Source organism: Rhinopithecus roxellana, chromosome 4 (assembly GCF_007565055.1).
Source record: "Rhinopithecus roxellana isolate Shanxi Qingling chromosome 4, ASM756505v1, whole genome shotgun sequence".
Taxonomy (NCBI): domain Eukaryota; kingdom Metazoa; phylum Chordata; class Mammalia; order Primates; family Cercopithecidae; genus Rhinopithecus; species Rhinopithecus roxellana.
Window position 1 is genome coordinate 50,916,570 of NC_044552.1, and position 27,278 is coordinate 50,943,847.

General features: G+C 42.7%; 1 protein-coding gene across 7 annotated transcripts in view; it reads left to right on the plus strand.

Annotated features, from left to right (window-relative positions):
- Positions 1-23,633, plus strand: part of ELOVL5 (ELOVL fatty acid elongase 5) — an 85,661-nt gene extending 62,028 nt beyond the window's left edge. For 6 of the 7 annotated variants that reach the window (XM_030929519.1, XM_030929526.1, XM_010363987.2 and 3 more), the window contains 5 exons: positions 8,610-8,687; positions 9,598-9,769; positions 11,837-11,961; positions 14,458-14,592; positions 15,932-17,817. In XM_030929519.1, the coding sequence (XP_030785379.1) occupies positions 8,610-8,687; positions 9,598-9,769; positions 11,837-11,961; positions 14,458-14,592; positions 15,932-16,075 (654 nt within the window). In that variant the 3' untranslated portion in view covers positions 16,076-17,817. Of the gene's footprint in view, positions 1-8,609; positions 8,688-9,597; positions 9,770-11,836; positions 11,962-14,457; positions 14,593-15,931; positions 17,818-23,342 lie in introns of those variants that run through there. The other variant, XM_030929518.1, reaches the window with a different exon arrangement.
- Positions 23,634-27,278: the final 3,645 nt, after the last annotated feature.

The following is a 27,278-nucleotide window of genomic DNA, read 5'->3' on the forward strand; positions in this document are numbered from 1 at the left end:
CTTCTGCAGCTTCGTCACCTCTCCCAGCCTTCATAGAATTGAAGTGAGTTTGCGGCTTGCTCTGGATTAGATTTTGGCTTAAGGGAATGTTATGGCTGGTTTGATCTTCTACCTAGACTATTTAGACTATTCAAACTTTCAGCAATAAGGCTATTAATGCTTTCTCATCATTTTTGTGTTCATATGAGTAGCACTTTTAATTTCCTTCAATAACTTTTCCTTTGCATTCACAACGTGGCTAACCTGGTAGAAGAGACCCAGCTTTCATCCTGTCTCAGCTTTCCACCTGCCTTCCTCACTAAGCTTAATCATTTCTAGCTTTGGATGTAAAGTGAGAGACATGCTACTCTTCCTTTCACTTCAGCACTTAGAGGCCATTGTAGGATTATTAACCCAATTTCAACATTGTATCTCAGGGAATAAGGAGGCCAGAGAAGAAGAAGATGGTTGGCTGGAACAGCAAGTCTGTGGAACAGCTAAAATACACACAATATTTATTGAGTTTGCTGTCTTATATAGGTGCGGTTCATGGCACCTCAAAACAGTTACAATTGTAACATCAAAGTTCAGTAACCACACACAGATCACCACAACAGATATAATAATAGTGAAAAAATTTGAAATATTTTGAGAAATATTTTATAATTGTGAGAATTACAAAAATGTGACACAGTAACACATAGTGAACACATGCTGTTGGAAAAATGGTACCAATAGAGTTGCTCAGTGCAGAGTTGCCACAAACCTCAGTTCAGAAAACCTGTAATATATACAAAGTGCAGTAAAGCAAAGGTGAGGTATGCCTTTACTTTCTGTCACCTTTTTTGTGTATATGTTTTTTCTTTGGCCTTCTTTTCTCCTTTACTGCTTTGTAGAATTTTTATAATCATCATTTTTTATTTTACTTATTCAAAAGTTATTCATTCTCTTATTTGAGTGGTTACCCATAGATGTTTACCATGCATTTTTAACTTATGAAAGTTTCAGTTGAGTCAGTGTTTCTGTTCTCCTTAAACAATACCAGGGACCTTAGAGGATTCTAGCTCTGACCCCTCATCTTTCATGTTACTATTGTCAGGAGTTATTTCTACCTTTTTTTTAAAAAAAAAAAAAAAAAAAAAAAAAAAGATGGTCTTGCTCTGTGGCCCAGGCTGGAGTGCATTGACATGATCATAGCTCATTGTAACCTCAAACTCCTGGGCACAAGTGATCCTCCTGCCTCAGCCTCCCAGGCAGCTGGGACTACAGGAGCATGCCACTGTGCCCAGCTAATATTTTTATTTTTTGTGGAGATAGAGTCTCACTTTGTTGCCCAAGCTGGTCTCAAATTCCTGGGCTCTGGCAGTCCTCCCACCCTGGCCTCCCAAAGCACTAGGATTACAGGTGTGAGCCACCGCATCTGGCCTCACTTTCTTTTTTTAAGGTCCTAAATAATCACCATTATTGCCATCGGTGTTTACTGATTTTCTTTGCTCTGTGAAATTTTTCCCTTTTGATTCAGTTTTTTCCTAAGTAGTTCTTTCTATGAAGGGCAATATCTTAGTCTGAGTGTGATGTTATTTGCCTTTACACTTGAATAATATTTTATTAAGGCATAGAATTCTAGACTAATAGTTATTTTTCCTTAGCACTTTGAAGATTTATTGCAGAGAAGTCTGCTGTCATCCAACTTTTGCTCATTTGTAGGGTAATCTTTTTTCTTTCTAGGCACTTTGAAAATTTTGCATTCTTCCATTCACTCCTACTTCCTTCATTTGTTTCTAATCTACTATTTCATCCATCTATTGTGTTTTTAGTTTAAATGGCTGTGTATCTTTTACTTCTGAAAGTTCACTACCTCCTCTTTTTTTATTCCATAACATAGAAGTATTGTCCCCCCCAATGATATAGATTAGATGACAATGATCTCCAGATTTAACTATTTGCTGTGTTGCCTTTTTAAGTATGCTGTTAAAAGTTTGCTTACAGATATATCTGTGAGGTTATGCCTCTGGAATAATTATTGTCTGTGTTAAATTTCTTTACCTCCTAAAACAGAAATAAAGGTTTGCCTAGTGTTCTGTGTAAGCATCCCAAACTAGTATTGTTGGTGTCATCTCAGGTAAACATGCCTTTTCCACATAAAAGAAAGATTTTGGAAGGAGTTGAATTTAAGCTGACTTCTTTTTTCTAAAAAATAATTTGTTGTGGGGACCTCACGTTATAGGTAAGAATTGATCGTGTTGGAGTTTTTGCTGTGTTTTATACCACATTTCTACCTGTGTTTATAGTGAGGGAGTTGGTTCTGCTGTTGTTCAGTTTGCCACGCTGCTGGAACCAGAAGTCAGTTTTTTTTCCTTTGAATTTCTTTTGAAAATGTGTAATGCTTTTTTATTGAAAAGATGAAAGAAGTTGAGCATTTGGTGACTGGATGCTTTGTTTGTGCTTTCTAAACCTCTGTAATTGTGGGCCATGAAAGCATCTCCCTGGGCTCTGGCTTTGAAGGCCATCTGATGGAACCACAGAGCAGTTGCTTTGGAAACATAATATTCTAAACTGTCTGGTTATTTTTCTTTCCCTTCAGGCTTTCCTAAAATAGATATTTTATTGTGGGAAAATAGGACTTGGAAAAACACTTAAGCAACCTGACAATTGATTATTGAATTTTATTTGAAAAATCACTTTGTTTACCAAAATACTTTGAAAAGGCTGTTTGCTGTTCTTTTTCCCATTTAGCAGAGGTATACAGCAGTTGAAACATCTGGTAAGATTAGTACTTACAAGAAATGCCTGATCATTGCCTAAAATACTTTTCACTCTTAGTTTCCTTACAACTAAAATTCCTTGCTGAGAAAGAAACTTCTCTCAGGTCCTGAAAGGAAACAGTTAGTTGTCCCTTGTGTATCTGACACTCCCTTGAGAGAATGCCTCACAGTAGGAAGAATGGAGAGAAGGATGCAGCCCAGACGCCCTTCATTCCTCACCCACACCCAGGGCAGGGGAAGGGAATGCTTTCTACAGAGAGGAAGCCTTCCAGCTTGTCCAGAGCCAGGCCTCACTCCTCTAAACTTGCCCCTGCAACCCTTGGAGAGCTTGGCTCTGCAGTTGGTGTAGCTAGGAGCACATCACTCTACAGATCCTCAACTAAAGTGCACTTAACTCTACAAAGCAGGAGTCAGTGGGTAGGCTGGAGACCTTCCTTTAAATGACACAAATTATGCTTTGGCTGGGACATCCAGCACCACCTTAGCCCTAGTTGGAAGCAAAAATACTTAACATTTGCCTAAGGTCATAGGAAAGACAGATAGTGCCTACCTTATGCCAGGTATTGGGCTAACTCATCTAATGCTCATTACACTCTTACCATCCGCTTTCCACAGAGGGAAAGTTCTGGGAGGCCTGAACAGGGAGAACTGCTAGTGTAAGAGGGCAGGGCTTGAGGATTCAGGGAAAATGCCAGACATACCTGTTGCAGCTTGGACTGAGGACAGGCTGTTTCTTTGTGCTTTGTTTTAAAGAATTCTCAAGTGTACAGAACCTGTCCTTTTGACTTAGCCAAGAGTATTACATTCAGCTGTAACCCAGGGGTATTCCTGTTCACAAGGAGAAGGGGAAAAAAAACACCTGTGGAGGTCATGGGTGTGAAATTATCTTAATGGTCATCCTTATGCTCTGGACGTGAAAGATTTGAAATTTAAAAACCACATGCTTTGACCTGGCACTCCCTAATAGCACTGCCAAAATTGGCCAACTAAACCGTAGACGAAGTAGGTGCTTTCAGTTTCGAGTAGTTCATGGTTAATTTTAAACCAGACATCTGCGGAAGAAAAAGATGCAGCTAAAGGTCTGCTTTTCCACAGAATTCTTCATGGACAGAGTATCCCTACGTGATCTTACTAAGAATTCAAAAACAGATGAAGGACAAAGATGCTTGGAACTGCTGTTTGAGGTGCATTTGGACTGAGAGTCAGGATTCCTTTGTGCTAATCCCAGTGGTACCAAGACCTGGGCCATCCTTATCACTTCTCATTCTCTGTTTTCTCATTAAAAATATGAACTTGTACCAGACCTAAAAAATACACACTTGAGGACTCATACAGAAACAAAGCTATGAAAAGGGTCAGCCCTATGTATTCTCAGAGATTTTGCTTAGAAAAGCACCTTAGGTCCTGTGACGTAGTTGAACTTGAGTATGGATAGTCTATTTTCCATTACTTTTTACTCCATTTCTGCTTAGGAGGTAGTAAACATACAGCTTCATCAATCTCTTATCACCAAAAGCAGCCAGCCTTCTTTGGAAAGGGATTATCTTGTTGCTCTGACATCTTGGGATGCTGATGTTAATGGCTGATAAGGGCCACCCAAGATGATATTTTCCTACTTTTTCTTTAAGTGTTTCAAGTGACCTAGTTTCCTGAGATGTTTCAGTAGCATTCCAGAAGGTGCCATGGAAATGGTTATTATGCTAAAGGTTACAAGTTGTTCGTGGTTAAATGTGTTATTAGATGGGAAAAGTCAACTCACCATTAAAAATTATTCACTCCTAGCTGGGTGTGGGGGCTCACACCTGGAATCCCAGCACTTTGGGCGGCCAAGGACGAGCAGATCGCTGGAGCTCAGGAGTTTGAGACCAGCCTGCGCAACATGGTGAAACCCCATCTCTACAAAAAAATACAAAAATTAGCCGAGCATGACAGCGTGCCCCTGTAGTCTCAGCTACTTGGGAGGCTGAAGTGGGAGGATGGCTTGAGCCCAGGAAGTGGAGGTTGCAGTGAGCTGAGATTTTGCCACTGCACACCAGCCTGAGCAACACAGCCAGACCCTGTCTCAAAGAAAAAAGATTCACTCCATGAATTATGTCGACACTCACCTAAATTCTTTTCTTTCATTGAAAAGGTGCGTGAAACCATTAGGGTTATTGACTTTTATCTCATACGGAGGAAAGAAAGCTTGTAGCTAGGTTTTAATTATAGCTCTGCACATCCTTGTGCCCATCCTCTTGGCCTAATTAAAGTTTGCTTTACTCTAAGGAAGGAGGAAGCATATAAAGCTTTGCAGTGGTACTGTTTGTATCTCGTATCTTTTTCTCTTTTTCCTTGGAAAAAGCCATGCAAATAATGCCCCTGGGTGGTTCTTGGCCTGCTTTTTCATTGTAGTATAGTTCTGCCCTCTTTTGATCTGATTCTCAGACACCTGCCCTTATATTCAGCACTTCACCTTCTCCAACCTACGGGGTCCTCTCACCCTGTGGTGTCTACTTACATGCAGCTTGAAGAATTTCCAGGAAATTGACCGAAACAGCTCTTTGGAAGGAAGCCAGGCCTAAGCCCCGAAGGGAAAGGGTGAACTCTTTGTCATTCGTTTAGCAAGTATTTGTTTGACATCTCTGGTGCACTAATCCCTGTGCTGGAATATGTTGATGCGGATGCAGGAGCCACAGTCACCACCCTTCGAAATCTTACAGAAGAGCACACAACAGGTCCGTTAACAAAAGGAGCATGTGAGCAAACAGCTATAGGTCACGGCAAGGTGAGGGTAGAGGAAGGAGAATAGACTTCAGGCTTTAGTGCTCAAGGGAGTAATCATGAAGAAAATAGAATTGTAACTGAACTTTGAAGGATAGATAGGATTTTGAGAGCTGGAGATGGGGTACATGGGTGCAGAGGATATTCTAGTTGAAAAGAATAAAACAGTGGTCACTGCCAACACTTATGTTTAATCCTGTGTACCACATTGGGTGAGACAGGCATTATGTACTTCAGGGTGGGAGCCTATGTTTATCCCATTTGAGGACTGAGGAAACTGAGGTTTAAAATGTTGGAATAGCTTACCCAAGGTCACCTAGCAAAACGTAAGAAAGCTAGGATTTAATGGGCTAATGCCCAAACTCATGCTCTTTCCCCTTGGCCACTGTGTAGTGGTTAAGGAAGGGCATGTTTGGAGAACGGGAAGAGGTCCAGTTTGCATGCAGGTAGGGGAGGAGTGAAAGATAAGCTTGGGACCACGTTGTGGAAGACACCTGGACACTGCACCTAGGATTCAGGGTTTCATTCTGAAGGCAGTGATGAATCACTGGAGGGTTTTAAATACGGAAATACAGAATTCAGTGGTTTGAGGGGCACAGCGGCCCCAGTAGAAGTGGTAGGTGTGAGTAGCAGTGGAGGGAGTGTTGCATTGAAGCATGACAGAGCTCCTACAGGGAACCTCAACAGGTGAAAGAGGAATGGTGGGCCTCGGTCAAGTGGAGTGGCACTGAGTGAGCAGCTTACCTGGTTTATGCTTTAGGAGTGAAAAAAGTTCACCACCCAACACCGAGGTTTGAGTTCTTTAATTAAACTCCAAAGACAGTGGGCGTTTTATACATGGGTTCCCCTGCCCCATTTATGGGTGGGGAGAGGGCAAATGGAATTTTAGGTTAACTAGTTTAAAGTTAACTAGTTTAAAGGTAATCCCACCTGGATCCCTTCTTAAAAAGTAAACGTGTGTCCAAGAATCCCTTCTGCTGAGTTTAACAAGACCCCTTCAACCCGTACTCATCGTTGGGATTGAGGCATCTGCAGAATTACAAGAGAGGATTTGTCTTCCTCTTCTCCAGAGAGATCCTTTGATTTTCCCCACACCTGCCAAGGTAGATATTCATGAATGCAGTCATCCACACCTCCACGCGTGCGCACACACCAGCCATCCTATTTTAAAACAGACAAAAGCAAAACTAACCCAGGATGTCTCAGGACACTATAAACCAAAATAGTCGCTGGATAAAACAGTGATGGTAGGTTCCCGATTTAAGATTCATAAAATGATAACATTTCCAAAAATATCTCTGATGAAGACAGTCATATGTTAGTAGGTTTTTAATTTTGCCAAGAAAGGCTGCTGTTTTAAAAAAGTATCTTTTACATTGCACAAATTTATCTTCATGAAAACTTTACTGCATTGTCCTTATTTTTCTCATTCGCGGTTGTCCCGCGAACATTTCATCAAGAAGCACCAGTTCCCTTTCTGTACCCTCAAGCCACAGGAGGTAGTTCCTTGGTTCCCTCCTGGGGTAGAAAGAAGGGCAGCGAAAAGAGCTCTGTACTAAGCTGGCCCTTCCTTCCCCACCCCAGGTCTCAAGAGTGCATGCCAGCTTCCTCCTCCGACCTCCACCCCACTTTGGATTCAGGCTTTGTGTCTTGCTTCTTAGGACTTCTGATCAGCCTGCATGGATCCTGCTTGACTGACCATGACTTTAGAGAGTGGTATAAGACCAAAAAGTTAATACGCCTTCTAATGAATTACCATGTGGATACTGTTCTTCCAAAGATAGTATAGAATAGTTTGTTGTGTGGTCTGATTTTAAAGTCTGTTAACATGAAGCTACAGAAAATTGGAATAAACCCTTTAGAGATAATTTAGTCCAACTTCATCCTTTTACAGTAAAAACAACAAGAGCCCATAGGAATTAGCTGGCTTGTCCCAGGTACTGGGCCTGGCACTCAAGCCTTCCTCCTAATCCATGGCTCTTCATCATGAACTGGTGCTTCCCCCATGCTAAATCCTTGTGCTCTTGTTTGGCCATGAAAAGCCTGTTAAGTCTCAGTGCTTTTTTATGTGTAGAAGGTGACAAAGCAGAAGGAAAATGGCGAGAAAAAGATAACCAAAGAAAAATCAGATAGAAGGCAGGATATGCAGTGTGAGTATAGGAGTGCACCCATTTTTGGCATTTATTTCTGAAGTCAAACCGGGTGGAAATATCACAAGGTGTCTTCAGATCCTCGTAATCACTTCTTGTTCCCTGTGGGGAATCTGTGTTGCTCACCAAGCTAAACTCTTGTGTTCAAGGACAGGGAACACAAGAATCGGGGTGCAGGCTCTGCATCACAGCCATGGACCTGTGATAACTGCAGGGCTGTGATGTAGAGCCTGCACCCCAAATTCTGGGGTCCTGTCAGCACAGTGCCTACTGCGCTGCAAGTGATTCTGAGGCATGGGCACAATTTCTTCAGGCTGTGAAGCCTAATTCATGGATCCAGAGGATTGTATATACAACAACAGGAAATAATGAAGATGAAGTTGGACTGAATTATCCCTGGGCCTACAGCAGTGGTTGTCAAAGTATGATTTCCATATCAGCAGCATCAGTATCACCTGGACTCTGTTAGACATACAAATTCTAGGCCCCAGACCTATTGAAACAGAAGCACCCCCAGGGACCCATGTTTTAATAACTCACCCCTCAGGTAATTCTGATGCTGCACACTCAAGTTTGAGGAGCACTAGCTTAGGGAAAGCAGCCAGAGGCCTCTTTGGGGCAGAGCAGGGAGCCTATGATTGGCTTGGTCTGGGCACTTGTGCTAGGACCAAGGGGGTGACGGGCTGAGCGTTCTGCAGAGAGGCAGCGTGGTAAAGGAGGGTCTCTGAGGGCAGCAGCCTGGGAGTGACTTTTAAGCCTGTCCCTTAGGAAATTGAGGCTCAAGTCATTAAAGCTTTCCTTTTGTTTACACTTCCCTACAATTGTTTTTTCTCAGAGCAAACTTGGCTCAGCACAGCCCAAGGTAAATTATCACAGATTCTGCAACTAATAAAGTTCAAACAGGACTTTACATGGCTCAGATGCTGTTGGTGACTGACTTTTTCTTCTTTTTTAGTTAGTAACAGGAGTATGGGAAGGCAAATACAACTTCTTCTGTCAGGGCACACGTACCGCAGGAGAATCAGATATGAAGGTACTGTCTCTTTTTCAGAAACTTTATTGTAAGTGTTGAGTTTTTAAAAAATAAATTGTATAAAATACAAAATGGCCCATAACCTCACTTCTCAGGCAATCCCTGTTGATATTTTTAAAAGAATAAAAAAGGCAATATATATACATGGTATTAAAATTTGAACGTGAAAGGTATAAAATAAAACCTAAAGCATCCCCCTCTGTAAAAATAACTCCTGTTAACAGTTGGCAAGAAAAATCACATGCATTTGTCAGCATGTTATATTTACACAAACAGGATCATGAGAGCAATGTCTTAAATTTTTAAAATCATTCATCCAAGTACTTTTTTCCGAGTAGTGGTGTTAAAAATAAAATCTGACTTCCACTCGTGAGGTTTATTTTAAATCACAGGCCAACAGTCGCAGCTCAGCATGGGCAGTCATCTCCTTAGAGCACCTGTTTGATGTGTTTAATTAGGCAGAGACCTGACACTGCAGGTTCTGATTCCTTCTGTGTGTCTTAGGTCAGTTGCCCCATGCTAGTCCCTGAAATCAAAAGCATTTTTTCAGATGGTTTTCCTTTGCTAATGGCTGTGCAGGCTGCTTCCAGAGGGAATAGGCAGACTTCAAGGTTTTGAACCTTGAGCCTCATGTTTTTATTAGTCTCAAAGAGTGTCAGGGACCCTTTCAAAACATTTCCTATAGTCACTTCAAACCCCTCCAGCTGTCCCAGCCCAACCATGTTCTTTGGTTAAAGGTACTTGGAGAGTGATGATAGCTCCCAACCACTGATGGACATTAAGAGCTGTTGGGGCACTTAGGCTTCTCTGAGTTGACATCAGATTTTTGGATATTAGTGAAACATTATAGAGGCAATATTCCAGAGAAGCCGTGAGGATAAGCCTATTAAATCTTTGACCCTTTCCTCAGATTATCCGTGTCCTCTGGTGGTACTACTTCTCCAAACTCATAGAATTTATGGACACCTTCTTCTTCATCCTGCGCAAGAACAACCACCAGATCACGGTCCTGCACGTCTACCACCATGCCTCGATGCTGAACATCTGGTGGTTTGTGATGAACTGGGTCCCCTGCGGCCACTGTAAGTGTTAGAGACGGGGACTTGGGGAACAGGTGTGAGCAGGGAGGAGAGTTGAAACTAAGGCTTTCAGAAAAGGTGCTGTTGCTGTAAATGTCTAGGTCAGGCTTTCCACTTCGTGTTCAAGTTGCTTTTAGTGATAGTTTATGTACCTATGCAAACAAAACCCTTTTTTAGTTAAGTGAACTTTCTGTGCTGATTGGGCAAGATGAGGGAGATACCACTGGGGACATATTAAGGAATAGGTACAGTATTCTCTGTCTTAGAGGGCAACTGTCCAGGTTCTTTCTGGTCCTTCTGTACGATGTGGAAGTGTTTGAGAGGGGCAAGTGAGGAAAATAGGATCACACTGTTGCATGAGTACAGGGAGCAAGGCTCATTTTGAAATACAGCTTTAGCTGTCTGTCATGCATTAGGAAGTCTCCACATGTTCTAACAACCCTCATATTCCCTGAAGCATGGTGATCAGGGTGTCTTCCATAACAAGCACCAAAACTTGAGATAAATTTTCTAAGGTTGTGTACTTGGTTTTTGGAAAGGTTGTAGTCCAGAGTTTCTTAAAATTTTCAGAGATTGCTACCTTGAGATTCAGCCTGGGAGTTTTAGCAAATGTCTCAGTCAAAAGTCCTGTCATCCCAACACTGAAGAATTTAACTGAGAACCTACGGGTCTATTTACCATACTTTTTCTCTGGGATAGCACTGCCCTTGATTACCTGAGCCTACCAAGATTCACAGTATCATGGAATTCCAGAGCTAGGAGAAAAAAAAAAAAACTTTCCAAATACAGATCCTTTGGGTTTGGGAGGAAACTGAGACCACAGAAAGGTGGGTAGAGCTGGGACTTTCTGCTCCCTCTTCCTCCCACTGTCACAGTTCATGATGGTGGATTAACTGACCTAACTTTCTAATAGAAACAGCCCCTCCCTACATTTGAAGAATGCTTTAAATTTTCAGAGAACTTTCAGGAGGACAGATTTAATTAGCTCCACTTGGCCCATGAGGAACTGAACCAGGGAATGGGTGTGACATGTCCAAAGTCAAACAGCCAGTTCCTGTCATAGCCAGGAGTAGAAACTTACCTAAAACCAAGCACCTCCAACTGCACAGGGAAAAGCTGTATGGCTTGGTTTGGTTGCTGACTGTTGGGGAGGAGGACAGAGTCTGGAAAAAAAACTAGTGGTCCTACTGGACATTGAAAATGATGTGATAAGATGGCTCTTTTATCTCTGAGGAACTAGACTCTTGACTCTATTATTATTATTTTTTTTTTTTTTGAGGCGGAGTCTCACTCTGTCACCCGGACTGGAGTGCAGTGGCCTGATCTCAGCTCACTGCAAGCTCCGCCTCCCGGGTTTACGCCATTCTCCTGCCTCAGCCTCCTGAGTAGCTGGGACTACAGGCGCCCGCCACCTCGCCCGGCTAGTTTTTTTTTTGTATTTTTAGTAGAGACGGGGTTTCACCGTGTTAGCCAGGATGGTCTCGATCTCCTGACCTCGTGATCCGCCCTCGGCCTCCCAAAGTGCTGGGATTACAGGCTTGAGCCACCGCGCCCGGCCGACTCTATTATTAATAAAAATGTATGACCTCAACACTGCAGTCCTGTGGAATAATTAGAAGTGGCTTCAGAGACCTCTCCACACCCCAGCAAATGTGTAGAAACAGCCATTTTTGAGCATGTCGCCCATCAGCTGTCTTCCACAGCCTTCAGAGAGCATATCTGAGGCAGTTGTGTATGTAAAGAAAAACAGCTGCCTCTGGGAGTTGGTGGGCATCTGCAACAAAGCCTGTAGGTGCCGGAATGGCATCATGGCTTCTGTGTCAGATGGGCCCCTAGCAGCTACAGCTGACCCCTGGGCTCGGAGCCTCTTGGTGGCTGCCTGCCCAAGTGGAAATTGAATTCTTATTACACATCCATGCAGTGCTTGCTGTTGCAGTGTTTGTCAGCCCTGTTGGAAATCATCTCTCTTTCTGATTCAAAAAGAATCTTGGATTTTTTTTTTTTTTTTTACCACCTATTCTGTTTAAAACACTAATATATTCTCCTTCCCAAATCCCTCTGTTCCTGCAGCTTATTTTGGTGCCACACTTAATAGCTTCATCCACGTGCTCATGTACTCCTACTATGGTTTGTCGTCGGTCCCTTCCATGCGTCCATACCTCTGGTGGAAGAAGTACATCACTCAGGGGCAGCTGGTGAGTGACTTGGCCTCTTTCCCCAGGACTTGCTTCCTGGTGGATACAGACCTCTTCCTGGTTTTAGTGTTGTGTAATAGCATCTAAGATGCCCCTTCTCCACCCTTTTTCATTTGATATAATTAAATTCCTTGAAGTGGGTAGATTAGGGAATTTTCTTATTTTGAATTGATAGTGAACTGTGACCATGGGCGTACAGCTAGTTGAATTGTAGAAAGAGGGCTAGAATCTAATTTGCCAACTTCAAGTTCAGCTCTTCTGAGTTTTTGCACATAAGCACATATGCATGTATGTGTGTATATATGTGTGTGTGTGTGTGTATGTGTGTGTGTTTTCTAATTATGGTCCAGAATCCAAAATGAAAGTTCTGTGTTTCTGGGGGTTTTAGAAGGAGCTAGAGAGTAGTATGGAGTCCAGGGTATGTGTAGCCCATTACTAGGCAGCAAGGATATTTGTCTGGCAGGTATGGGTGACCCCTCAGCCCCCATGCAGAGGAGTACCTGTTGGTGAGGATAGCAGCTGTTTGCTTCAGTTAACAGCTCCCTCCCCTGTTTTACTGCCAGGGCCAGGCCACTTCACCTGATACTTCTCACCATCTTGATTAAGCCTTCTCCATTTATCAGTATATTATAGTTAACCTCTTTCTCTCCTCTTATGAATTCTTCTATGAACTAATTAATACTACTACTGCTCATGTTAAACACTGACGTTTCCTATGTGTTGAGCACATGTTAGGCACTCATACTAAGTACATGATTTTACATAGATTGTTCCAGTAGCCTGATTTCATATTTTTGTCCCCAGGCCAGGCACAGTGGCTCACATATGTAATCACAGCATTTTTGGGAGGTCAAGGCAGGAGGATCACTTGAGGCCAGGAGTTTAAGACCAGCCTGGGGAACATAGTGAAACCCTGTCTCTACCAAAAAAAAAAAAAAAAAAAAAAAACATATTATTGTCCCTATTTTATAGATGACACTGAGACAATAAGCCAAAGCTAGCTGACTGAGGGGTGTGGACATTAAATCTTTTGCCCTTTCCTTGCCTTATTAACACATTTTTCTAAACAGACCAAGCTGATTCAGACCCCTTCAAGTCGATTAGGATTTTTCAATCTTAAAAATAATAACAATCTGAAGAAAAAAGTCTTGAGAAAATCTGAGAGACTAAAGTGTTTGATATTTCATTTTCACCTCCCTGTCAACTGCTATGTTTTCTCACCCACCTGTGAAAAAGGAAAATTGTTGATTAACCTCCTTGTTATACTTGAGGAGAAACGATGCAGAAATTGATTTATGCCATAGTTTTGGGTCTGGCGGAAGCAGAATTTAAAAGAAAAGACTGGCAAAGTTGGTCTCCCATTAGGCTGTGTACTTTGAGGTGGAAGATTAAACCTACCCAGGTTGTCAGGATTTATTTTAAGCACCACTCCTAGTTATTCCTCAGTCTGCAGTACTAACCTTAAAAAGAAGGCAAACAGCCAGGCCCAGTGGGTCATGACTTGGAGTCCCAGTTACTCAGGAGGCTGAGATAGAAGGATCTCTTGAACCTAGGAGTTTGAGGCCACCCTGGGCAACATAGAAAGACCCTGTCTCAAAAATTAAAAACAAAAACCTCTACATAGGAACATTGGAGCTGCCAGAAATACAGTGCGCAGAGCCTAGCCCTTTTTTGGTTTGAGACAGAGTCTCGCTCTGTCACCAAGCTGGAGTGCAGTGGCGCGATCTTGGTTCACTGCAACCTCTGCCTCCTGGGTTCAAGCGACTCTCCTATCTCAGCCTCCCAAGTAGCTGGGACTACAGGCACGTGCCATCATGCCCGGCTAATTTTTGTATTTTTAGTAGAGACAGGGTTTCACCATTTTGGCCAGGATGGTGTTGATCTCTTGACCTCGTGATCCACCAGCCTTGGCCTCCCAAAGTGCTGGGATAACAGGTGTGAGCCACCATGCCCGGCCTGAGTCTAATCCTTTTTAAAACATCTTTCCACCATTTGTCTAACCAGTTCACATGCGTTTCGAGGTTTATTCATCAGAATTAATCGATGCACTTACTGTTGTTTGCCAGTAAAGGTTTAAATCTATTCATCAGCCTTCACTAAACTAGAAGGGTCCGTGGATAAGGAGTTGGAAGAATGTCCAGCCAGGTGGCACATCCTGCAGTGATGTTATTAGTGCCCTTTCAACATACATGCTCACTCTTCCTTCTCAAAAAACAAAAACAAAGTCTTGCATCTCTCTATAGTGTGTCCTTGAATTTTGGAGAAGGTAGTTTAAATAGCTTGGAGGGCAGAGGAAGAATATGTATAAGACAAACACACCTAGAGTTTAGGATAAGTGTTGTGTATGTGTTGTGTTCATGAAGTGACTGCTGTACCTGCAGAAAGGGTAGTAAGTGGTAATTCAGAAATTTAGGTGATGCTGGGTAAAAAGTCTGCCTGGTGTGGGGCCTCGTCCATGCACTGTCCCTGCTCAGCTGCATCCCCTCTGTTCCCCAGCTTCAGTTTGTGCTGACAATCATCCAGACCAGCTGCGGGGTCATCTGGCCGTGCACATTCCCTCTTGGTTGGTTGTATTTCCAGATTGGATACATGATTTCCCTGATTGCTCTCTTCACAAATTTCTACATTCAGGTAAATCTCACTCTTCTCTGGGACTTGGTATCTGGGGCCTTTACCAACAAAGGCCCTCATCTGTTAACTTAATGGGCATGTGGAGCCTTTGCTGGGTGACAGGCTCTGGCCTCTAATGGAGTCACTATGACAAGAGCAGCCCCTGCCTCTGGGGGGCTCACAGCTCACTGGAAGACACTCTAGAACCCTGTTCTAGAGCCTGGGTGAGGGAGTCTTGGGATTCCCCTGGGAAATGGAAAACTGTGCAGCAGGACCCTGTGTTGCTTCCCTCTGACCTGCAGCAGAGAGACATGAGAGGTGATTTCAATCAGAAATCTCTCAGTTCACTACCTTGAACGTCATGGCCAAATAAAATTTCAGAAGAGATTTTTATCACAGTCCTCAGATACGGAGATCCGCTTTTTTGTCCCGACTTTCTTATACATTTAGTCCTCAGGTGTGAGGATTCGGTTCATTCCTAAGCATATGATGTGGTGACATAGGTCTTTGCTCACAGAAAGGTCCATTTAGGGCAGATCGTCTCCAGTGGTGCCTGACCACATTGCAGCCACTGCTCATTCTCCTGCCATGTGTCACCCCCCACATGACATCTGTCCTGCCATTGTTGCCAGTGCCTGGTAGCCATAAGGCCTGCTGATCTGGGCAAAACACAGAGGTCAGGAGCAAGGGCAGAGGCTGCGAGTCCTGAGGCTCAGACATTTGTCCTTTCCTCTTCTGTGCCCATAGGCACCTGTGTGTGGCATGTTGGGTTTGAGTTGAAGTCGTATACTTCTGGGCTTCATAGTTTATGGCTGCACTGTGGGACATGCACCAGGTACAAGGAAGGTGAAAGGATAGGACCTGATGAAACTGAAATCACGTTTATTCTAACTGCTTATAGCAGCATAGCACTTTGTTCATGAAGGCTGAGATAGTCACTGAGGCAGTAAGGAACTTTTGAAGATGAAGAAGGGATGTGGGTGTTGAGAGAGCTACTGCCCGGTGGGAAAGGCCAATTTGGCCACATAACCCCTGTCATCTGCCTTCCAGATATTAAAAGGCAAAGCAGAGTAAAATGTAAATTGAATTTTCTATGTGACATTTTAAATAGTATTTCTGTTGCAGTCTGTGATTCAGTTAACTTACCTCAGACTAAGCCTCAGAAAAAAAAAGCAAGAATGATTGAAACCAGTGACAAAAGATTTAGTCATGGGGACTTGACCACAGGAGTTTCTCCTTGATAAGATTTGATCTTAAAAGAAAACTAGGCCTAGTGTTAGAGATGCAATTCCCAGTAAAGTTCCCTGTAAAGAAAACTGTCTGTGGTCATTTGGTTCTCATCTGCCCTTACACATTTTAGACCTACAACAAGAAGGGGGCCTCCCGAAGGAAAGACCACCTGAAGGACCACCAGAATGGGTCCGTGGCTGCTGTGAACGGACACACCAACAGCTTTTCACCCCTGGAAAACAATGTGAAGCCAAGGAAACTGCAGAAGGATTGAAGTCAAAGAATTGAAACCCTCCAAACCACGTCATCTGATTGTAAGCACAATATGAGTTGTGCCCCAATGCTCGTTAACAGCTGCTGTAACTAGTCTGGCCTACAATAGTGTGATTCATGTAGGACTTCTTTCATCAATTCAAAACCCCTAGAAAACCTATACAGATTATATAAGTAGGGATAAGATTTCTAACATTTCTGGGCTCTCAGTGACCCCTGCGGTAGACTGTGGAAAGGGAGTATTATTGTAGTATACAACACTGCTGTTGCCTTATTAGTTATAACATGATAGGTGCTGAATTGTGATTCACAATTTAAAAACACTGTAATCCAAACTTTTTTTTTAACTGTAGATCATGCATGTGATTGATTGTAAATGTAAATTTGTACAATGTTGTTATAGTAGAGAAACACACATGCCTTAAAATTTAAAAAGCAGGGCCCAAAGCTTGTTAGTTTAAATTAGGGTATGTTTCAAGTTTGTATTAATTTGTAATAGCTCTGTTTAGAAAAAAATCAAAGACCATGATTTATGAAACTAATGTGACATATAGTTTCCAATGACTTGTTGATGTGAAATCAGACACGGCACCTTCAGTTTTGTACTATTGGCTTTGAATCAAGCAGGCTCAAATCTAGCGGAACAGTCAGTTTAACTTTTTAACAGATCTTATTTTTTTATTTTGAGTGCCACTATTAATGTAAAAGAGGGGGGGGCTCTAAAGCAGTCTTGATGAAACTTAAGTATATATTCTTTGTCCTTGCGATTTTAGGAAGGGTGGAGGGTGAGTAGGCCATTTTTAATTTCTGAAGTGCTAAGTGTTTTTATACCGCAAACAAAAAGTCAATTTTGCTTTCCACCAGTGCGAGAGAGGGTGTATACTTTTCAAGAGAGATGATTGCCTATTTATCATTTGACAGAGTCCCGTAGATGAGCAATGGGGAACTGGTTGCCAGGGTCTAAATTTGGATTGATTTCTGTACTGTTATCTGTTTTGACACAGATTTCCTTGTAAAATGTGCCTAGTTTACCAAAATTAACAAAGGGGGGTGGGGAAAGGACTTTAAAAATGTTCAAGGTAAAATCAAGTATAGCTACAGCATAAGAGAATCGAGAAATTTGATAGAGGTAACTTGTTTAATGTAAATCTAATAGTACTTGTAATTTCTTTCTGCTTAGAATCTAAAGATTTGTTTAGAACCTCTTGTTTAAAAATAATAGACTGCTTATCATAAAATCACATCTCACACATTTGAGGCAGTGGTCAAACAGATAAAGCCTATGATGTGTGTCATTTTAAAGTATTGGAATTTAGCCTCTGAATACCTTCTCCACTGGGGGAAAGATATTCGTGGAACCACTCATGACATATCTTAGAAGGTCATTGACAATGTATAAACTAATTGTTGGTTTGATATTTATGTAAATATCAGTTTACCATGCTTTAATTTTGCACATTCATACTATAGGGAGCCTATTGGTTCTCTATTAGTCTTGTGGGTTTTCTGTTTGAAAAGGAGTCATGGCATCTGTTTACATTTACCTTACAAACCTAGAATGTGTATATTTATAAATGTATGTCTTCATTCCTAGGTACTAATTTGCAGATGTCTTTACATATTTCAAATACAGAAACTATAACATTCAATAGCGTGCTGTCAAAGTGTGCTTAGCTCACCTGGATATACCCACATTGTTAAATGTCTAAACAGTAATCATTAAAACATTTTTGATTACCTGTGCCTTCGTTTTACATTTTTTGTGCTGGCAATTCTGAAGAACTGGAGAAAAATCCACTTCATTCACTGTCTAGGAGCTTACACAAATGGATGTAAATCATTCAGTTTGGAAGGCCATATTATTGCTTAGTTCTCAACGAGGAAGGACCCTGCATAATAACGCATAGTGGTGGTTCCACCCTAATGCTGTCCTCTCTACCTCCTCCAGGTAATCCCACTAAAGGTTCCAGCTCTAAACATGCTCCTTTATCCTTCCTCCCGTTGGCCCCAGTCTCTCGCCTTACCCCGAGAATGTTAGAATTACTTTCCTAGGTCTAGACCATAGGTCTGCAAAATTTTTTTCTGGAAAGAACCAGTTGGAAAATATTTCAGGCTTTGCAGGACATGCAGTCCCTGTTGTAGCCACTTGACTGTGCCATCGTGGAGCGCAAAAACAGTCATAGACAATATATAAAGGAATATACATGACTGTGTTCTAATAAAACTTTATTTACAAGTTTGGACAACATAGCAAGACCTCATCTCTACAAAAAATTTTTAGAAACTAGCTGGACATGGTGGTACATACCAGCAGTCCCAGCTTCTCAGGAGGATGAGGCCAAAGATCGCTTGAACCCATGAGTTCGAGGTTACGGTGAGCAAGGGTCATGTGACTGCACTCCAGTCTGGGCAACAGACTGAGACCCCATCTTTAAAAAAAAAAAAAAAATTACAAAACAGAAAGCCTGTGCCCATAGTTTGCTGACCTCTACTGTAGAGTAATGAGGTCCCCTCCCCTTTGAACCTAAGGCTCAGTCATTTTCTTTGCCAAAGATCATTTTATGTCCCAGATTGTGGCCCTTCCCAGCCTACCCCATTTTGTTTCAATTTACAGGTGCATTCATGTCTACAATGGGAGAGATGACGTGGATGGTCCATCTTCCTTCCATCTGCTTCATGCCATACGGTCCCCAGTATAGGCTCTTAGGTGCTAAACTAGAAAGCACCTAAGAGCCAAGAGTGAGCCTATACTGTTTTAAATGAGTGCACATGAAAGATATGTTAGTTGCTGAAACTACCTGCGGATATGACTGCAGAATTGTCAGAACTCCAGAGAAATGTCACCTAAAACTGCATTTAGTACTTGGGATATTATCCAGAAGGCACAAGAGGATTGTTGGGGAGCTGATGGTAATAAATTATATCCCTGTCTTTCCCCTCTAAGTTCAGAACAAATGGAAAAAATACTGGAAATTAGACCAGTAGGAATTAAAATAGCATGTGTCTTACTAAGAAGGCTGGATTGGTGAAACTAAGACCAGAGCGTGGCTCTCTAATTAACCCTTGCTAATAATTCTGTTAACCTAACTTACCAGGGCTCAGTAGCACACCAGTGGTTGCTCTGATGGTTGGTCTAGTGATAAAGTGGTTATTAAAATACATTAAATATCAGTCCTGGAATTTACCTACCTTAAATTGTAAACTCCCCTTGTAGTGGCAGATTCTACACTGATGACCTTACCATGCCACGGAAGTGTGCTTAGCTGCAACTCTCAAGCAGCAATCTCTCCTCCTTTCAGAGAAGTGAGTGGATAAGAGGCAAGAGAGAAGGCAGATGTGTTCTGCTCTCCTTTTTCCTGTATGGAAAAGGGAAGATTCCCATTTCTCCCTCTGTTTTTAGCAGCCTTGCTAATCATGTAGAAGGGCATTGTAGACTAATATGAGAAGTACAGCTTGGAGGCTGCATTGACTGGGTTGAAATCCTCCCTGTGTGACCTTTTGGCAAGAAAACTTTGCCTTAGTTTTTCTCATCTGCCAAATAGGAATAATGTTAGTTTCTATGTTATAGGGTCCTTGTAAGGATTAAATAAATGACTAATGATACTGTATATATATATCGCCTTTGGAACCCCATCTAGCTCAAAGTATAACTGATAACTTACCTTCAGGATTGTAATCTCAACTCACCCCACTGGTCTCTTTCAGCTGTAAGCTATTGTTTCACTGTTATTTCCCTGATTGGCTGCTCTAGTAATCCTATCAAAAAAAAGGGAAGGAAGTTATTTTGTATGACATTTTCTTTGTTAAATCAGTGTTGAAATCAGCAATTCTTAGGAGTCAAATGTTCACCATCTATATTATTCCTGATTTTGCCAGAGTTTTACATTAAATTCACCATTCTGGAGTTTTTAGAATCTACTTTGGAAAATAGGGCAGTGATTATCAGTATCTGGACTTTGTTCATGATTTCTCTGGAGTTCTGACAACAATTCTGAAGTTACATCCACAGGTTGTTTCAGTGACTGACATGTCTTTCATGAGAACTCATTTAAAACAGGTGTCTCCTGCTATCCTGTTATCACTCTTGGACTTCAAATCCTAACCAGGTTTTTCTCTATACTCTTTAATTTGGAAATGGTTGTCCTCAATGGAGCAGATGGAGCCAAATAGTGGTTGCTGTCAGTTTTTTGCTCTGCTCTTTACCATTGCCTCATTGGCCATTAGTTCTTATTCCAGGCATAGATTTAAAACCTGTTTTTGTTATCCTTGACATTTTTGTAATCCTTATCTTCTCTCTTTCTTCAGTATGTTTATGGCTCACTGAAAAGAAAGTTCCTGGGCCAGTTTTTGCCATAGTTAGCAGAGGATGTCTGGATTCGACTCTTGATCTAAGATCAAGGAAGACTTCTGGGGTGGAAGTTGTAGGAATAAGCAGTGCAGGATCCAGTGAATGGATAATGTAATGGTGACAGAGATCCAGTTGTAATGCTTCCCTTTCTCACATAATTAAGACTCTCCTGAACAGCACCTACCACCCTGTCTGTTGCCCCATTTGTGTTACTCTGTTGGCCAGGCCTTTGCAGAATGTGACCTTGTTCACTGGGAGAGTGCTTGGTACAGAGGACTGAGCTAGGTGTGCTAAGCAAATGGGGATCATGAGAAAACCAGCCCTCGCAGGAGCCTCTACTGAATTGGGATCAAACATACACACGTGTGCCTTCTGTGTAAAATGGTTTGTGTTGACTGCCATGAGATTGGTATGAAGCAGCTACCATGAGAGTCCAGGGAGGGAGAACCCTGCTAGCAAGGGTGGGTAAGAAAAGCATTGTAAAGGAGTAAGCTTTTAATCTGAGCCTTCAGAGACCATCTGGGTTTCAGTAGATGGAGCCTGAAGGTGCTGGGAGACAGCATTCCACATACAGGAACCAGTATGAGCAAATGCACAGAAGGCCCAGAGATGACACATTGCACTCGAATGGATGTGTGGATGAAACTGCTTGTTTTAAAAATGAGGTGAAGTGGGAAGAGAGTGGAATTGTCTGGGTGTTCTCATTGGTGAAATGTGTAGAATGTTGCTCAGAGCTCCCAGAGGCAGTAGTGATTATGTGTAAAGGAACCATTCTGAGCGGAGCCTCCTGTCACTGGCCTATGCCCCAGCCATCCTGCTCCTATCACCAGCAGTGCCAGGGAGGAGCTGAAACATGATGATAACAAGAACTAGGACTCACATTAGTCTCAGTTACAAGCTGATGGAGTCTTCTGTCAGATAGGGCAGGTTCAAAGGGGACCTCAGACCTTTGCCAGAAAATTGCCCCTCACCAAAGAGATGGCATTTGAAATCTGAAAATGGGGCCCCTGATGGGATGAGTCGGGATTGAAATCCCACATTGGCTAGTAAACAAATATTTCTTAAGTGATTATGTCAACATATTCCTACTGGTGTTCTTTGTTCAAAAAATGGGCATAGATGCAGGTTTCCCTTGGATGAATTTGACAATGTTTTAACCAAGCTACCACTTTTCAGCAAATTGTGTGCTTTCCCCTTGACAATGTTCCCAGTGAAACAGGTGCTTGTTTGTAGGAAAGCAACAGCACCAGATTCCAACAACCTTGTGCCTTTCCCTGCTCCCCCCCTTTTTTTTTTTAAGATGGAGTCTCACTCTGTCGCCCAGGCTGGAGTGCAGTGGCCCAATCTTGGCTCACTGCAAGCTCCACCTCCCGGGTTCATGCCGTTCTGCCTCAGCCTCCCGAGTAGCTGGGACTACAGGCCCCCGCCACCACGTCCGGCTAATTTTTATTTTTTTATTTTTTTTCCGTATTTTTAGTAGAGACAGGGTTTCACCGTGTTTGCCAGGATGATCTCCATCTCCTGACCTTGTGATCCGCCCACCTCAGCCTCCCAAAGTGCTGGGATTACAGGCATAAGCCACCATACCCAGCCCCTGCTCCCTTATTAATTGCTGTGGCTCTCAGTCCTCCAGGAAGGCTACATGGTTAGGGGTTGACTAAGTCGCATCTGCCTGCTACCTATGCCATTCCTGCAGAGCTGCAGCCCTCTAGGAGTACTGGCTTAAGTGTACTTGGAAACCAAGGCCGGGGCTGGGTGTGGTGGCTCACGCCTGTAATCCCAACAGTTTGGGAGGCCAAGGCAGGTTGATCACTTGAGGTCAGGAGTTCGAAACCAGCCTGGCCAACATGGTGAAACCCCATCTCTACTAAAAATACAAAAATTAGCTGGGTGTGGTGGTGCACACCTGTAATCCCAGCTACTCGGGAGGCTGAGGCAGGAGAATCACTTGAACCCAGGAGGAGGAGGTTGTAGTGAACTGAGATCACACCACTGCACTCCAGCCTGCCTGGGCAACAGAGCAAGACTCTGTCTCAAAAAAAAAACCAAGGCCAAATGTCACCCCATGATCTTACAAGGGAACAGTCAGAATCCAAATCCTAAGCACACAAAGCTACTTTCTTAAGGGCAATGGAAGAGGGAAATTGTGATGGCCCCAAGCTAGAACCTAAATTACACATTTACTTTAGAACTGGGTATAGAAGGTTACATATCCTAGGGCACAGATGGGGCGTCTGTGTCCGTGCTAGAAGATTCTATGTGTCTTTGGAGGTGGCATAGCATACCTGTTAGAAAGGCTTCACAATGTATTTACTACTGTGGGACCACAAGCAAGTTACCTCTTTTCTGAACCTCAGTTTCCTAAACTATAAAAAAGAGATACAGATGCTTAGCTAATGTGGCTGGAATTAAATGCAGAAGTGAAACAGAAAGCTTTTAGCACAGGGCTTTACCCTAACAGGCACTTACTATCAAGAGTGGTTTATTACCAGGTAGGTAAGTAAGCAAGGAAGATGTGTGTGAATCAATTTTTCATCAGATTTAAAATGTTATTACCCAACACATTATTTTCACTAAAGTATCCTTGGTTAAAGCTCAGTTAATACTAGCATTTAGTAAGATAACTCAAATTTCTCAAAAAAAAAAAAATGGACAAATTGAATGTCTTCAATTCAACTGACTTACAAAATGATTTTAATATGAGAATTGTCTAGTCATAAGTTGTCACTCAAGAACAAAAGTTACCTGTTCTGGCACTAACTGGCATGTGATTCTGGTGAGGCACATCATGACTCTGGGTCTCCTGTAGAAACGAGGGGGTTGTGGGAGTGCCCCGGTTCCTTCCATCCTGAACATTCTGCGATGTCGAAGTAGCACTCCAGCATAGCCCTGATTTAATTCTAATTCCTTTCCTTTTCAGGACATTGACATAAAGTAGAACATGCTTCCTAAAAAACGCCTTAAAGATTAAATGTTACACACAACGTACAGTCAATGCAAGGAGGCCTGCACATAGTGAACCTCTGTCTAGGACTGCGGCCGGTAAGGCCTTCCCGCATGGACTGCAGCACTGCTTGGGAAAGCTGCCTGCAGGTGAATAAGTGAATGTGAAATTAAGCGAGACTCTCTGCAACTGTATTCACTGTATCACACTTTAATTTGGCCTCTTTTGCATTATTTCCTAGTGTTTGGAGAATACATTTGAGAAAGCATGTTATATATTTTTTTACAACTCATCTTACATTTACCTTAGCTGGAGAAAAAATTGATGGGAGGTGATTTAAATGTGTTTCTTTATGGAATGAGATCAAGGGATCAGACAGCCTCCCAAGTGTCCACACTGGCCTAGGATCCAAATGAGAATAGACTGTGTCCCAGGACCTGTGGTGGGACTTGAAGTTTCTGAAGAAGTTGAGGTAGGAATAGAGTAGATCAAAGTACAAAATTTGGATAGAAGGGAAAAAAAATGAAAGGTTGATAAAATAACTGTACCAGAGAAGGTTTGCTTTTCTAGAGACAGCCGTTTTTCTCGTGATCTGAATTAAACAGTATGGTGTTCTCAGTGGCCTTCCACATCACTGAGAATCACTAGCAGGCTCACCAGGGATTCAGAAGGTGTTCTAGAAAGCAGTTTCCAGAATGTGTTCTAGAAAGAAGTCAGACGCAGAGCGCCTCTCAAGTGTGAGACACCAAGGTGACTGCCTCCCAGTATCTAGGTATTGGCAGCTCTCTTCCCCGTTTTGCAGATGAGAAAGTTGAAATCCAGAGTCTGCCCAACGTAAGTGTGACACCAGAGTTCAAATGGGCTTTCCTGGTCCAAAGCTGTTGCCAGGCATTGGCGCTCACCAGGCAGGGAGACAGTACAGAGAGTGGCCCCTCAGACCCGCCCCTCTAGACACAATTACAGCTACAGAGACTCACATTGTGCTGGCAACTTCCTTTCTAACCAGGATAATAGTCTGTCTATGGTGACATCAATGTGAATGTAAATTATTTATAAAGTGCACATTATCTAGTGAGGATGTTCTGCTCATGAATTAGCAAAGAGATGTAGAGAAAATCCTTCAAATACTATTTCCATCATTCTGTGATGCCATTGAGCAAAAGAAACCGCCAAGTCATAAAAGTAATTACCAAATAATATCTATAAATCTAATAAACTTGGCCAAGCACGGTGACTCACACCTGTAATCCCAGCACTTTGGGAGGCCAAGGCTGGTGGATCACCTGAGGTGAGGAGTTCAAGACCAGCCTGACCAACATGGTGAAACCCCACCTCTACTAAAAATACAAAAATTAGCTGGGCATGGTGGTGGGCGCCTGTAATCCCAGCTACTCGGGAGGCCGAGACAAGAGAATCGCTTGAACCTGGGAGGCAGAGTTTGCAATGAGCCAAGATTGCGCCACTGCACTCTGGCCTGGGTGACAGAGCGAGACTCTATCTCAAAAACATAACAATGATAATAAAATAAATCTGAGAATAACATATTACATGTTCATAATTCTGTATTTAAAAACTGAATAGTATCACATGTTTGTACAACTATGTAGCATTTTTTTAATATTACAGTGAACCTTCTGAGATTAAGCTCCTGCCAGACACTAAAGACAGTTTGAAATCATTTTGGCCATGGTTAGGTCTACAGAATCTCAGAAGCATGCTGCTTTCCCCAACCCCTGCTTGCAATCCTGCAGCATTCACCAGGGCCTACGCAGCTCCAGGCATCTTGCCAGTGCTGGAGAGACAACAAATGAAAAGATAACCTCATTTTGGGTGAAAGACAAAAACAAAATAATTACAAAGTATGGGAACTATGCTAACGGCAACAATCAGAATTCTGATGTGAGAATAATCTCTTAGGTACTTGTAAAGATAATTTTGAGGCACGTCAAAAGATATTGGAGTTTTACCTATGTGTTTACATGGGTAGTTCCTATTGTCTCAACCAAATAAGATATTTCTGGAAGTTTCACCTCTCTAAAAAATTATCTGGAAACTTATGATTATCTGAAGCTTCTGTTCTCCACCTAAATGATAGTCCGCCATGCATGAGTCAGGCCTGCACTTGGCCCTAACAATTCTGTGAGCACTCAGAGACTTAGCAATTCCCACTGCCTTCAGCTGCATTGTCCCTGTGTGATGGGCAACTGATGACTTTTCAGTTTAGTCCTGAATCACAGTGTGATCTCTTTGAAAGTGACAAGGATCATATGTAAGTGAAATGCACAGAATAGTACTACATACCAATGGTAACTAAGGACAGATGGATCAACGGATGATTTTCATGCATGGCAATGGCAGATGCACAAACAATGACAGGTATAGACAATATGTCATGTCCTGCCTGACAACTGGCAAAGTTCCTTTATGAGGATAAGACAAATCTCCATTCAGAAAGTCTAAAATTGGGGTGTGGGGCTGTGTATTATAATCTCACTTCATCCTGGAAGATACAGTGTACATTCTAGACAACCCACTTGATTTCAAGACACTTGAGGGCAGGAATTGTCTCATGTGTCTCTGCATCCCTGGTGTGTGCCCAGCACAGCACTGAATACGTAGCAGATGCTCAATAAATGTTTTGGTGAATGAATGGAAATATTTGGGAAATATTAGTGTGGTGCATAACAGGGAAAACAAGCTTTCCAGCTGTATCAGTCCATTTTCACACTGCTATAAAGATACTACTCAAGACTGGGTAATTTATAAACAAAAGAGGTTTAATTGACTCACAGTTCTGCATGGCTGTGGAGGCCTCGGGAAACTTACAATCATGGCAGAAGGGGAAGTAGGCATGTCTTACATGGCAGCAGACAAGAGAGCGTGTGAAGGAAGTGAAGGGTGAAGGGCCTCTTATGAAACCATCAGATCTCATGAGAAGTTATTCACTATCATGAGAACAGCATGAAGGAAACTGACCCCATGATCCAGTCACCTCCCACCAGGTCCCACCCTCAACACGTGGGAGACTATAGGGATTACAATTCAAGATGAGATTCTGGTGGGAACACAGAGCCAAACCATATCACCAGCCAATTAGAGTTGAAATCCTGCCATCACTCAATAACCATGTTCCCTTGTCAAGTTACCTAACCTCCTCAACCTCAGCATGGTTCTAGGATTCAAGAAAATAGATACAGATCATATGGTCTCCGGGGGGTCTCTTAGAAAGAATTATGATCCCCACGCAACAGTTAATGGTCACATGAGGCCATAAATCCTGCCCGTGGCACAGGGGGAATAAAATATGTTTCTGTTAAAAATCCCATCAGCTTCTAGTGGACCCAGAGTGCCAGAGCAGCTCATCTGAATCATAAAACCTCCAGGAGGGTAGGTCTGGCAGCCACAGGGACCTTACCACAGGACCCACAGGTTCTCCCCAGAATCCCTAACTAAATGCTTCCAGTTTCCTGGGAATCCAAGGTTGTAGCTGCTGGGGTCAGGGACCACAAAAGTCTAGTGAATCAGCTCTTGGGATGGAGCAGGACCAAGGCCCCTTTGAGGTCACTAGCTTGCCTGTGTCTCAGGGCCACCTCTAGGCAGTTGCTTTGCAGAGAATAAAAGCCTATGTCTCTCCATGGCCTACAGGCTCCTGGAGCTGGCCCTGACCCCTCTCACGTCTCCCATCCTCTTCCTTACTCACCACATTCAGCTGCCCTCACCTCTTGCCTGGTTCTCTAGAGGAGCCACTTCCGTCTCAAGGCCTTTGTCCTCATCCCCAGATAATTATTTGCATGGCTTGTCCCTGCACTTAAATGCCACCTCCCCAGAGAGGCCTCCCCAACTACCAGATCTAAAACATCACCCCCCAAATCCCGCCCCACACACACCTCTCTTTGACTTGGCTTTATTTTT